Source organism: Thunnus maccoyii, chromosome 7, assembly GCF_910596095.1.
Source record: "Thunnus maccoyii chromosome 7, fThuMac1.1, whole genome shotgun sequence".
NCBI classification, from domain to species: domain Eukaryota; kingdom Metazoa; phylum Chordata; class Actinopteri; order Scombriformes; family Scombridae; genus Thunnus; species Thunnus maccoyii.
In genome coordinates this window covers 31,473,312-31,485,517 of record NC_056539.1, presented here as the reverse complement: position 1 = coordinate 31,485,517, position 12,206 = coordinate 31,473,312, and the positions used below count along the sequence as shown (strand labels likewise).

At 38.5% G+C, this 12,206-nt stretch overlaps 1 protein-coding gene across 2 annotated transcripts; it reads left to right on the top strand.

The window, feature by feature from the left end:
- Positions 1–1,985: 1,985 nt before the first annotated feature.
- gpx7 (glutathione peroxidase 7) lies at positions 1,986–12,206 on the top strand. 2 transcript variants are annotated; one of them, XM_042417838.1, is made up of 4 exons: positions 2,115–2,206; positions 2,350–2,587; positions 10,458–10,719; positions 11,709–12,206. In XM_042417838.1, exons 2-4 carry the CDS (start codon positions 2,561–2,563, stop codon positions 11,870–11,872), a joined length of 453 nt encoding a protein of 150 aa, XP_042273772.1. In that variant the 5' UTR covers positions 2,115–2,206; positions 2,350–2,560; the 3' UTR covers positions 11,873–12,206. The 2 variants fall into 2 exon arrangements, with proteins under 2 accessions (XP_042273770.1, XP_042273772.1); XM_042417836.1 differs by lacking the exon at positions 2,350–2,587 and having other exon boundaries at positions 1,986–2,206.

Here is a 12,206-nt window from a genome sequence, read left to right as displayed (position 1 = left end):
TTTGTTTTTTTGTTTGTTTATTTCCACAATATTGAAATAGAAGATGCAATATAAAATGTCAGATAAAAAATCATAACAAGTTAAAACAAAAGGGAATATTCATAGAATCACAAGACATGTGCAGGCAGAGCCAATAAAGCTTCCTTAGAAGAGAATCAAATCTCATCAGGAGCAAAATATATAAATATAAACAAAATTCATGTGTTCATCTGTTAAAAGCAGCATTTCCAATATTGTTCAAAATAGAAAAGTACTAAAAGTTAACAATGAGGAAAAACATGTGGGCATAAGTTTACAAAATTACTGGAATTGAATTCCAGTTTGTAGGACTCCAATTAGAAATTGTATATTGGGAGAATCTTATTGTGAAGTTTTGTGTTAAAAATAGGAAGCTAAGGAAGTCAATCATGGTAACCATCGCTGACTTTTCATGTTTTAAATCACCTGTGAGCTCGAGATCACCAACCTAAATATCTGTAAATTTAGCTAGAAACAAATTAGAGAGATAGACCTTGTGCAAAAGTTTAATGTGGGTTTCCTTTATTTTGTTGGAGAATATCTGTGAGGTAAATTGAGTTGCAAGTCAGTGATAGTGTTCTTACAGCTGGTGTCAGCAACAGGTAACAAGGTACAAACGGTGTTACGGTGCCCTCTACTGGTAGAAAGAGTTTACTGCATGATGGCATGAAGTCCAGACAAAAAAAGATTTCTCATTAAAGATACTGGTGATGAATTATTCTGTTTTCAGTGATGGTACCTGTAAAAACATAAAGTTTATGATAAATCTATGACTATAATGGCTATACACATAATAGTCAAATAATGAGAGTGAAAAGAACAACAACAAAAAAAAACCAATATTTTGAAAGTAATCTGAATGTGATTTTTGTGTTGTTTCCTTATGTCAAGTTAACTAATAACTAAGGTAATTTTAAGGTATTTCTGCAATATTTTTCTTTTTTTGTGCACATCTATACATTTATTTAACATTCTAGCAATATAATATAATTTTTTTTGTTTTTATTTTACAACAGTTGGAGTGTAAAAATGCAGACACTGTCTACAGTAAATAAAATTCTTTGTAGAATAACTAAATGGTTTTTTACCGTTATTTGATGGTAAGTGTTTAGTAACTTTTGCTGCCAGACTTTCTTTTTACTTTTTTTTTTTTTTTACTTTTTTTTAATTGAAAGATTTGCTGTAAAAAAAAAAAAACAGAAAGTTGCCTTAATTTTACATTCAGAAATAGGATGTGTATTATTTGTATTTTTACATAGAATTCAATATCATTTAACATTCAAGACCATTAAGTAATTGTACAAGTAATTGTAAAAAAAAATAAGTTAAAAAAAAGTATAAAAATATAAATATATAAGATAAAAAGTAATTGTAAAAAAATAAGTAATTGTAAAAATAATCCTATTTAAAAAAAAAAACTATAATATTCCATTATATTAATTTACAGATAACAGCATTTATTTTATGGTGAATATTTTTAATAAAAAATAATTTACTGTGTTTTTATGGCATTTACACTTAATGTAGAAAAAAAAAGAAAAAAACTGTAAAATAATACAGTAAATTTCTGTGAGATAACTTTAGCCACAATTTATTGACCCACTGACATCACAGCAAAATTCACAACGCAATATCAGGCCGATATTATTAAAGATGACATTCTCTGCTGCTAACTGTGCTGCAAATTTACAAATTCTACAAATGATTGCTATACAACTACATTTACTTTAGGTTTCTTCTGTTTACTCAACTTTGTATCAAGTTAATTTATAAATAATAATTTATAGCATTACTTTTAGTGCCTAAAACTTTTGCACAGTACTGAATATTTATATATATAACCTTTTTATTTAATCAAGTAATCTTACCGAAATCAAAAAAGATCTTAAAGATCTTAGATCTCTAGAGGCTTTTACGTTGTGAACAGCGGCCTGCGCAGGAAGTGTCGTTCTTCTTTGTAACTTGACTATCTGACGGAAATCCTGCATCCCTGACGGAAATCAACTGGATCCTGTGGGATCTCACCGCTGATGTGTTGGCAGTTTGACTGTTAAAGATGCTTCCCGGGGCGCTCACCGTGTTGCTGGCTTTATTCAGCCTCACCGAGAGCAAACAGAAGGATTTTTATACTTTTAAAGTTGTGAACAGCAGAGGGAAGTTAGTGTCTCTAGAGAAATACCGGGGATCGGTAAGTTTTTTGTGTGTTGAACAGCTGAATAATGCAGTTTATACCGGTGCTGTTACAGACTCTGCATGTCAGCCGGCTGCATGAATGATTGCTGCATGCAAAGTGTTTGTGTTTACATCTGCCCGTAAACATTTTGTCTGTAGATGTGACTAACACAGCACTACTGACGCGGATAAGTTAACTGCAGGCTGCTCTGGATGTCCCATCATGTAGCCTACGTGGCAACAGGCCTGCAGGAGCTTCTGCAGGAGAGTTTTCATTTTCATTCAAACGGCTCACCAGAGTCCTGATCTGGTCCTGATCTCTATTACCACTTAATGTGATCAGACTGCCAGTGATGTTGGTGCATAACTGATGAGGTTGTTCCCATTGGACATGCAAGTAAGTAAACTTTATTTCTAAAACAAATATAGGTGCAGTTTCAGACCTATTCCAACATAGAGAAATGAGATAGAGAGAGCGAACACAGAGAAATAAAAGAAAAATTAAAAGAATATACACAGAAGATACAATAAAAACAGGGATTTCAAGGACAAATATAGAGAGATAATGCAAAATATAAAAAGAATATAAAACCATTGGAGTATACATTATAGAAATGTTATGCAATATAGTCATAAGTCTGCTATGAAGGTGAAACTTTGGTTAAAACGCTCATGAAGCAGCTTTTCAGTACAGTGAGTTCTGCAATTAATCGTTTCATAAGTTTTAATGTTTCCAATGTCAAATTACATGTCATATGTTCTGGCTCCACTGGTCCTTGAAATGGCTGGATCTTGTAGTTGATTTTAAATGTATTTTTGTTCATAGTATCCTAAACTTAATTTAGACTGATTCCTTTTTAGTGTACAAACTTTCTTTTTGTCGTATATTCTATACATCATCATGTATAAGAACAGGTAACTCTTCATAATAAATAAGTTATGGTGATAATTACACCAATAATTCATAGTTATTTGTCAATAACCTGCATGTTCTCATCCAAAATCACAATTATATCAACATATTTCATTATAAATATTAGAAAGCAAGACATTTCTATCTGAAAATGAGTTAAGGTTTGGGGTTCACCTTAAAACGTGTTAGTCATGATGCGGCTAACTGTCAATAAGCTGCACGTTTGCAGGTTTGAGATTCATTTGTTGTTCTGACAACAGTTCCAGATGAATTTTAAGCCAGCTTTGAAAAAAAAAAAAAAAAATCCAGACTCATGTCAAATCATCAACATTGTAATCTGGATAAACCGGTTATCTACGTGTATCCAGTTCATTACTTGGCACAACTGTGGATTTTATTTATTTTATCTGAACACACAGTCGCCTGCATGGTTTTGTGTACAAGTGTGTTTCTACAGTATTTAAGGGAAGATGCCTCCCTGGTGAACACTCTCTTTCAGTATGTACAGTATCATCATACATAAACTAGCACAGTTTTGAGGGCAATGTGAGTATCAAATAAAGCACTTAAAGCAAATAAAAAAATAATTCAAATAATGAATACTATCTCATTAAGAGCAGTTGTTTTTACTGACTTGTCTTTTACACTGAGTAAAATTACACCTTAAAAAGGCAAAGTTACTTTAATGAGGTTTAGCTTTAAAGGGTTCAGGACTTAAAGGATACAGCCAGCAATGTTCTATATTTTTCATATTGTTAAAAAAATCTCATGTTTTGAGCCAAACCAGCAATGAACTCATCCTACTTACAAGTATTGTGTGTGTATCCAAAGTCTGATATATCTTATTCCTCTGTGCCGTGGACCTCCATTGTTGTCCAAAAGCTATTAAAAACATGTCATTGAGCCACACCGCTGCAATAGCTGACATGTTCCTTCACCACATAGATTTAAGGTTTGTTTAGAAACGGCTCCAAAGTCTAATAAAAGTGATCATGTTTTCAGTCTCCAGAGTTCTGTGTAAGGCAGACGCCACTGATGCCACATATCACAAGCTCTTGACTTTGTACTACATTGTAAATTTGTCAAAGAACGTCAATAAAAAGTCAAGAGGTTGTGATACGTAGCACAACAGCAGTGGTGTCTGCCTTATAAAGAACTACTCTTCAGAGACTGAAAACGTGATCGCTTTTGTTAGTTTCTAAACAAACTGTTGTGACCAAACTCTTTGTGATGAAGGGACATCTCATGGCAAAAACACACAGATCCTTTAGAAAAAAAGAGGAAAAATTAGATCAAGTTACCTCAAAATCTGTTGATGTGCAGTATTCCACAACAGCAGAAAGCAAGATGGATATATACAAATGACAGCTTCTAGTCAAGTTTATTTTGTATAGCCCAATATTTCGAATCACAAATTTGCCTCAGGGGGCTTTACAACAGTACAATATCCTCTATCTGTAGACACTTGATCCAAATAAGGCAAAAACTCCCTTTTAATGGGAAAATAATGACAGCTTCTACTGAATTTTTGCTATTAGCTTTCACTCAAGTCCAAAATTTAACTAGTCTTCTTAAACAGAGCTTCAGTATATATATATATATATATATATATATACCCCCCCCTCCCCACACAGTCTCTGGTTAAGGCCTCTTCCACAGATGCTTCCAAATTCTCACAATTACCTTACAGTATTCAAAAGATTTTATTTCTAGTGAACTGTTGTGGTTCTGTATTTATTTAGGATTTATAGATACATCACACTTGCTTCATCGTGACACTAGATGTCAGCACTAGATGATGGGATCATCATCAGTCTGTAGTCTGAGCTGCTTTCCTGTCCTTTGCACTAATTTTTCCTTATTGGCTTTTGCTGCAGCATGAAGCTGTACCATGTATTAACCTGCACTAGCATACTCAACTGTTTCTTTGCATGTGTACATGAACAGGTTCATCCGTGGCCTCTTCACTAACACCTAAACAGGTAAACGACAAAAGCAGTGATCTTATCACACATGCATCCTTTGATTTTCAAAAGAAGTATGTCTGAACATTTTTGTCTGTATCACAATTAAGATGTTACAGGTGATCTAATCACTAAGTCAAAGAGCAGAAAAACTATTAACATAAGTATTGATAGTTGATTAATGTAGTTAAAGTCATTTTTCAAGCTAATTATTCTCTGATTTCAGCTCCTATGATGTGAAGATTTGCAGCTTTTTTCTGTTATTTTTGGGTTTTAAACTGGCAGTCAAACAAAACAAGACATTTGGACTGTATGAACTTTGGTATTTTTTCACTTTTTTCACATTTTAAAATACTAAGGGCCCAATTTTAACCGCAGGCACAAGGCCAACGCTGGTCCAAACACAGTTTTTATGCAACTTTCCTGAGGCACAAGTCTACTTTTTGTGTGTCTGTGCCTGTTTGGTCATTTCTGGGAACCAAAGGAGTGCACTTGCATCAACATGGGAGGAGAGGCACAGCTGAGGCTGTGTTTATGCAGATTAGGCAGTCCAATGCAATTTTGGTGCTCATTTTGGCACAGAATTGCATTTGCAAGAAAACCTGCTCAGAACACTTCTTATCGCAGATGCAGACGCAGGGAAAAACACTCACACAGATGTCTCCAAAATCACAAAACACCTTTCATTTATGCTAAGCTTTGCCCCTTAAAGTTTGCCGCACATTTTTTCATCTGCTGCAGATTGACATGGGAATCAAAACACAGTTTAATTTTTAAGGAAGATAAAGTTCAGAAATACCTTCTGTTAGACGAGTGAGTTTCCAACAACTTGCAGAATGTTGGATCTTTTACATGTTTATTAAACAGCTTTAGCTTCAGCTACAGCTTCAGATTCCAAGTTTGACAATAAAATAATTTGAAACAACCCAGCTGTCCTCAGGATGCGTCCTGAGCTCCATCAGATCTGTCCAGACATTAAAAGTTCACATTCAGTTTAGAGAATCAAAATATTGTGTCTGTTATGTCACAAGGATCATTACAGTGAGTTTTCACCTATGCCTCAAAGTTAAGTCTTACAGTTACACACAGTTAAGTAAAATACTATGCAGTAGTCAGTTCTGCACATTGGATGTGCATCCATATAATCCATATAATCAGTGTGTAAAATACCCTCTGACAACCGGAGGTCCTGTCCCACTTCCTAAACAGAGTAGTCATACATCAACATCCTATATGCCGTGAAGAAATAAAACATTCGTGAAAACATTGTAAAGCAGGTTTAAACACAGTCCTGCTTACTTCACGAACAGCCAACACATCAGCTTTATTTTCATTCTACCATTGTCAGTGCATTTGGATTGATGTATATTAATATTTGTGGTGTCCTGAATGTATATTTTGGAACTTCAGGGGCTTCACAGAGGTGAACTCATTTCTCCTTCTAATTCAGCCTTTCTCCCCCATTGCACCTTTTGCTGCATTTAAAGGAAGTGGGAGGAGCTCATGTGATTGGTCATTACTGAATCCTGCCCCGACTCCATCTGTGCATAATGCATTCCTCCCACTTATAATGTAGTCAGTCTCTCCTCCACGTTGCACCAGAGCGCACCGATGCTGATTGTCGGGAAAATTGCAAAAATATGGTCACACCCATAGGCGTCATGCGTCAGGAATTAAGACTTGGATCTGTGCCTGCGCCCTATTTCAGGAAAATAGGGCCCTTAATTTTTAATCGATTAAAGAGCAAATAAAACAGCGGTGGAAAACCTTTTTTTTTTTTTTTGGCTAATCTCCAGCAGTTTAACTTCTCACATTGCTGTAGAGATGTACAAGCATACGCCAGCGTGAATCAGTACACTCTGACATCACTGCAGCATGTGGTTACAGGTGCCTCTAATACCAACCACACCCAGAGGTGAAACGGCCTTGAAACATGCAATCAGAGAGACTCTTTTCTGACATGTGTAAGTTAGTAAATCGGAAACAAGTCAATTATCATAGAAAAACAATTAAAAAACACTTAGTTTTGAAGCTCCATCAATTGTGTACTTGTTAATATATCAATGTTTTTTAATGGTGGAGAAATTATTAGGTGGTTAAGATGTAGAGGTTAAAGTCAAGGGTCCATAAAAGCCAAGACTGGCCCTGTTATCAAAATAGAAAACATATTCTAGGGCTGCATCGACCCAGCCACTGGAGATACACAAGCCAGTGTGTTCTAAGTGCCAGTCCCAAGCCCAGATAAATGGGGAGGGTGGTGTCAGGAAGGGCATCTGGCTTAAAACCTATGCCAAATCAAATATGCAGATCATAAATCAGATTTCCATGCCAGATCAGTCGAGGCCTGGGTTACCAATGGCCGCCACCGGTACTGTTGACCAGCAGGGTGCCGATGGAAACTATGCTTCTGTTGGACGAAAGAGAAGGAGATGGGGAAGGCATGTCAGGAGGCAGTGGAAGAGGGGGAAGGATAGGAAGGAAAGGAGACAGTTGGCTGATATAATGGAGAGAAGGGAGGTAGATATACTGTGTGTGCAAGAGACCAGGTGGAAGGGAGGTAAGTCCAGGAGCATCAGAGGTGGGTTCAACCTGTTATACCGTGGTGTGGATGCGAGGAGAAATGGGTTAAGGGTAATCCTGAAGGAAGAATATGTCAAGAGTGTGCTGGAGGTGAAGAGAGTGTCGGACAGAGTGATGAATATGACGCTGGAAATCGAAGGTGTGATGATGAATGTTGTCAGCGCAAGTTGGGTGTGAGATGGAAGAGAAGAATTCTGGAGTGAGTTGGATGAAGTGGTGGAACGTTTGCACAAGCAGGAGAGAGTGGTGATTGGAGCGGACTGCAATGTTGGTGAAGGGAACAGAAGTGATGGGCAGGTATGGTGTCAAGGAGAGCAATGTGGAATGACAGATGGTGGTGGATTTTGCGAAAAGGACGGAAATGGCTGTGGTGAATACATATTTCAAGAAGAGGGAGGAGCACAGGGTGATGTAAAAGAGTGGAGGAAGGTGCACACAGGTGGACTATGTCTTATGCAGGAGGTGCAGTCTGAAAGAGATTGGAGACTGCAAGGTGGTGGCAGGGGAGAGTGTAGCTAGGCAGCATCGGATGGTGGTCTTTAGGATGACTTTGAAGACCAAGAAGAGGAAGAGCATGAAGGCAGAGCCAAGAATCAAATGGTGGAAACTGAAGAAGGAAGACTGTTGTGTGGAGTTCAGGGAGGAGTTAAGACAGGTGCTGGGTGGAAGTGAAGGCTTGCCGGATGCCGGAAGTAGGATGATGAGGATGAGGACGTACAGGAAAGTATACGGAGGAAGAGATTAGTGAAGAAGAAGTGGGATAGCCAGAGTGATGAAGAAAGTAGACAGGAGTACAAGGAGATGCAGCGTAAGGTGTAGAGAGAGGTGGCGAAAAGGACTTGTAACGATTGGCTAGACAGAGGGACTGAACTGGGAAGGATGTGCAGCAGGTTATGGTGATGAAGAATAGAGATGGAAATATGCTGATTAATGAAAAGAGGGTGTTGAGAAGTTGAAAGGAATAATTTGAGGGGCTGATGAATGAAGAAAATGAGAGAAAGAGAAGGTTGGATGATGTGGGGATAGGGAATAAGGAAGTGCGGTGGATTAGAAAGGTAGGAAGGGAGGGCAGCTATGAAGAGGATGAAGAGTGGAAAGGCGGTTGGTCCAGATGACATACCCGTAGAGGCATTGAGATGTTTAGGAGAGATGATAGTGGAGTTCTTACCTAGATTGTGTAACATAATCTTGGAAAGCGAGAGGATGTCTGAAGTGGAGAAGAAGTGTGATGAGAATAAGGGTGATGTGCAGAGCTGTAGTAACTACAGAGGTATAATGTTGATCAGCCACAATTATTAGAAAGAGTGGTGGAAGCTGGGTTGAGAGGAGAGGTGATGATTAGTGAGCAGCAGTATGGTTTCATGCCAGGAAAGAGCACTAGAGTTGAGATGTTTACATTGAGAATATTGATGGAGAAGTATAGAGAAGGTCTGAAGGAGTTGCATTGTGTCTTTATGGATCTAGAGAAAGCATATGACAGAGTGCCGAGAGAGGAGGTGTGGTAATGTATGAGGAAATCGGGAGTGGCAGAGAAGTATGTAAGAGTGGTGCAGGATATTTATGAGGGCAGTGTGACAGCGGTGAAGTGCACAGTTGGAGTGACGGATGGGTTCAAGGCGGAGGTGGGATTACATCAAGGATCGGCTCTGAGCCCTTTCTGGTTTGATGATGGACAGGTCGACGGACGAGATCAGGCAGGAGTCTCCATGGACTATGATGTTCACGGATGACATCGTGATCTGTAGTTAGAGTAGGGAGCAGGTTGAGGAGAGCCTGAAGAGGACAGCAGAATGGTGAGGATACAAGGGGTAGAGGTGGCAAAGGTGGATGAGTTACTTGGGGTCAACTGTTCAAAGGAACGGGGAGGGCGGAAGAGCAGTGATCTGCGACAGAACAGTACCAGCAAGAGTGAAAGGGAAGGTTTACAAGAGGATAGTGAGACCAGCTGTGTTGTATGATTTGGAGATGGTGGCACTGATGAAAAGACAGGAGGCAGAGCTGGAGGTGGCAGAGTTGAAGATGCTAGGATTTTCGTTGGGAGTGACGAGGATGGACAGGATTAGGAATGAGTATATCAGAGAGACAGCTCAGGTTGGACAGTTTGGAGACAAAGCAAGAGAGAATGAGATGGTTTGGCTATGTGCAGAGGAGAGATGCTGGTTATATTGGGAGAAGGATGCTGAAGATGGAGTTGCCAGGCAAGAGGAAAAAAAGGAAGGCCAAAGAGGAGGTTTATGGATATGATGAGGGAAGACATAAAGGCGGCTGGCCACACAGAGGAAGATGCAGAGGACAGGAAGAGATGGAATCAGATGATCCGCTGTGGTGACCCGTAACAGGAACAGCTGAAAGAAGAAGAAATTCTAGAGCTGCATCAGTTAGTCAATTAACTGATTAGCTGATCGAAAGAAAATTAATCAGCACCTATTTAAACAATCGATTCATCGTTTCAGTCATCAGTCAAGCGAACATGCCAAACATTTGCTTGTTTTGCAAATGAAATATTTTTTTGTCAGATAAACAGATTAAGGACATCATTTTGGACTTTGGTATGCTGTGATGGCTGTTCTTCACTTCTTTTTGAGGTTTTATAGACTAAAAAATTGATAGATCAATAGATTATGAAAATAATGGTTTGTTAGTTGTCTTTCCTTTTATATATCTGAGAACACAAGCTAACAAAACTAACAGCCAATGTGCACAGAGCATGTTCTGTTTTCACTCATTCAGGGATTGCAGCTGATTGTTGTTTTGTGACTGTCATGATTTCTGTTACTTCAGTGTTTTATAGCGTGTTTCTGTGGCTTTAGGTGTCCCTGGTGGTGAATGTAGCCAGTGAATGTGGCTTCACTGAGGAGCACTACAAAGACCTGCAGCAGCTCCATCGGGACTTTGGCCCGTATCACTTCAACGTGCTGGCCTTCCCGTGCAACCAGTTTGGGCAGCAGGAGCCCGGCAGCGACAAGGAGATTGACAGCTTTGTGCGCAGAGTCTATGGAGTCTCCTTCCCTCTCTTCAGTAAAATTGCTGTGGTTGGAACCGGAGCCAACAATGTCTACAAGTACCTTGTTGGTGAGTCAGCAGCTGCGCCACTGTTCAAAGCATATCGAGGAAATACTGCACATAATGAAGAGGCACATGTTGCAAACCCTCTTTGAAGAACATGACATCTTCTCTGCTATTCTCTAATTCCCCTTTAAGTATTTCAACTACACCCATAGTTACCTTACATGAGTGTGAAATTGTTGTAATGTCACACTGTCTTGGGAAATGCACCGTAACAATGTGATCTTACGAAAGTATCTCAATCCTTCATTATGCTGGTGACCTCCAGTCAAGGTAACATGATTGTGTTCCAGTTTTAGTCCACTGTCACTGAGGACCCTCCTCATGCACTTTATCTTTATGATGTGCAAAGTGCAATCAAAGTTTGATTTATGAATACTGATATTGGTTCTGACAGAATCATCGCTGCTTTGCGCTGCTGCATGTTCCCTGTTGCAATAAAGTGTAATGTTATGAGGACGGTTTCTATTGTGACAGCTTGTGTTCTCAGCAACCCACACAACTGCATCACTGAGAATATTTGGCCTGTTAGGAGGAATTTCCTTCATTGTCATGCTTGATAAATATGAGCCCAGGTTTCCAATTAAAACAGTTGAACCTAATGGAAAACTCTGAACTGAAAATTTGTAATGGAAAAAGGAAAATTAAAACATGAATAAGAACATTGTAGAGGGAGTATGAGCTCGGTTAAACCATCCTTCATAGCTTCCAAGATTACACATACAATTCATAAAAAAGGAAAATGACTCATGAAAGTTGTAGGCTGCTTATTAGCTCTGTCATACACACAGCAACAAGCAGAAGGTGGCAAAGTCGGTGTCACAATTAATTCACATCCAACACAAAAAAGAAGAGGGCGGGGAAGGGAAGAAGGAAAAAAAGAATAAATTGAAAAAAACATAAGAATGGAAAACACTGTTATACACTGTTGTTTGAGAGAATGATTTTAAAATAGGAGGACTTTTCATTTGATTTTCTTCTCTAATCCTTTGCAGAATCCGCTGGAAAGGAGCCTGACTGGAATTTCTGGAAGTATCTTATTGACGTAAACGGCAAAGTGGTGGACGCATGGGGACCAAAAGTTTCTGTGAAAGAAATCCGACCTAAAATAGCTGAAATGGTGCGGCAGATAATCTTAAAGAAGAAAGAGGAGCTTTAACCCGTCACCCTTCGCTACACAGTGTTCTGCTGTACGAAATTTAAACACATTGGTACATGAAGCAAAGGGATCAACTCGACACATTTATGTTGCCAGTACAATCTGACTTGGTAAGGATAAACCATTAAATTTAAATCACATAGTGAAAGCAAAATTGTTTTCTGAAAGCACTGATGAAACACCACTAAGTTTTCCAACTTAATGTCCAGTTTTATATCTTGTGAATTACATTTTTATACCAAAGAACTCCTGTTTCCCATGTTGTGTGGATTATGTGTGTTTTTTCTGATTTGTTGAATAAAAATCAATAAACTCACTGTGATGGGAACAATAA

Excerpts from the sequence above, each read along its gene's own strand:
- gpx7 (XM_042417836.1), top strand. The coding sequence starts at position 2,075 with ATGCTTCCCGGGGCGCTCACCGTGTTGCTGGCTTTATTCAGCCTCACC. Across the intron at positions 2,207-10,457 it reads TAGAGAAATACCGGGGATCG|GTGTCCCTGGTGGTGAATGT; the intron begins GTAAGTTTTTTG and ends CTGTGGCTTTAG. Across the intron at positions 10,720-11,708 it reads TGTCTACAAGTACCTTGTTG|AATCCGCTGGAAAGGAGCCT; the intron begins GTGAGTCAGCAG and ends AATCCTTTGCAG.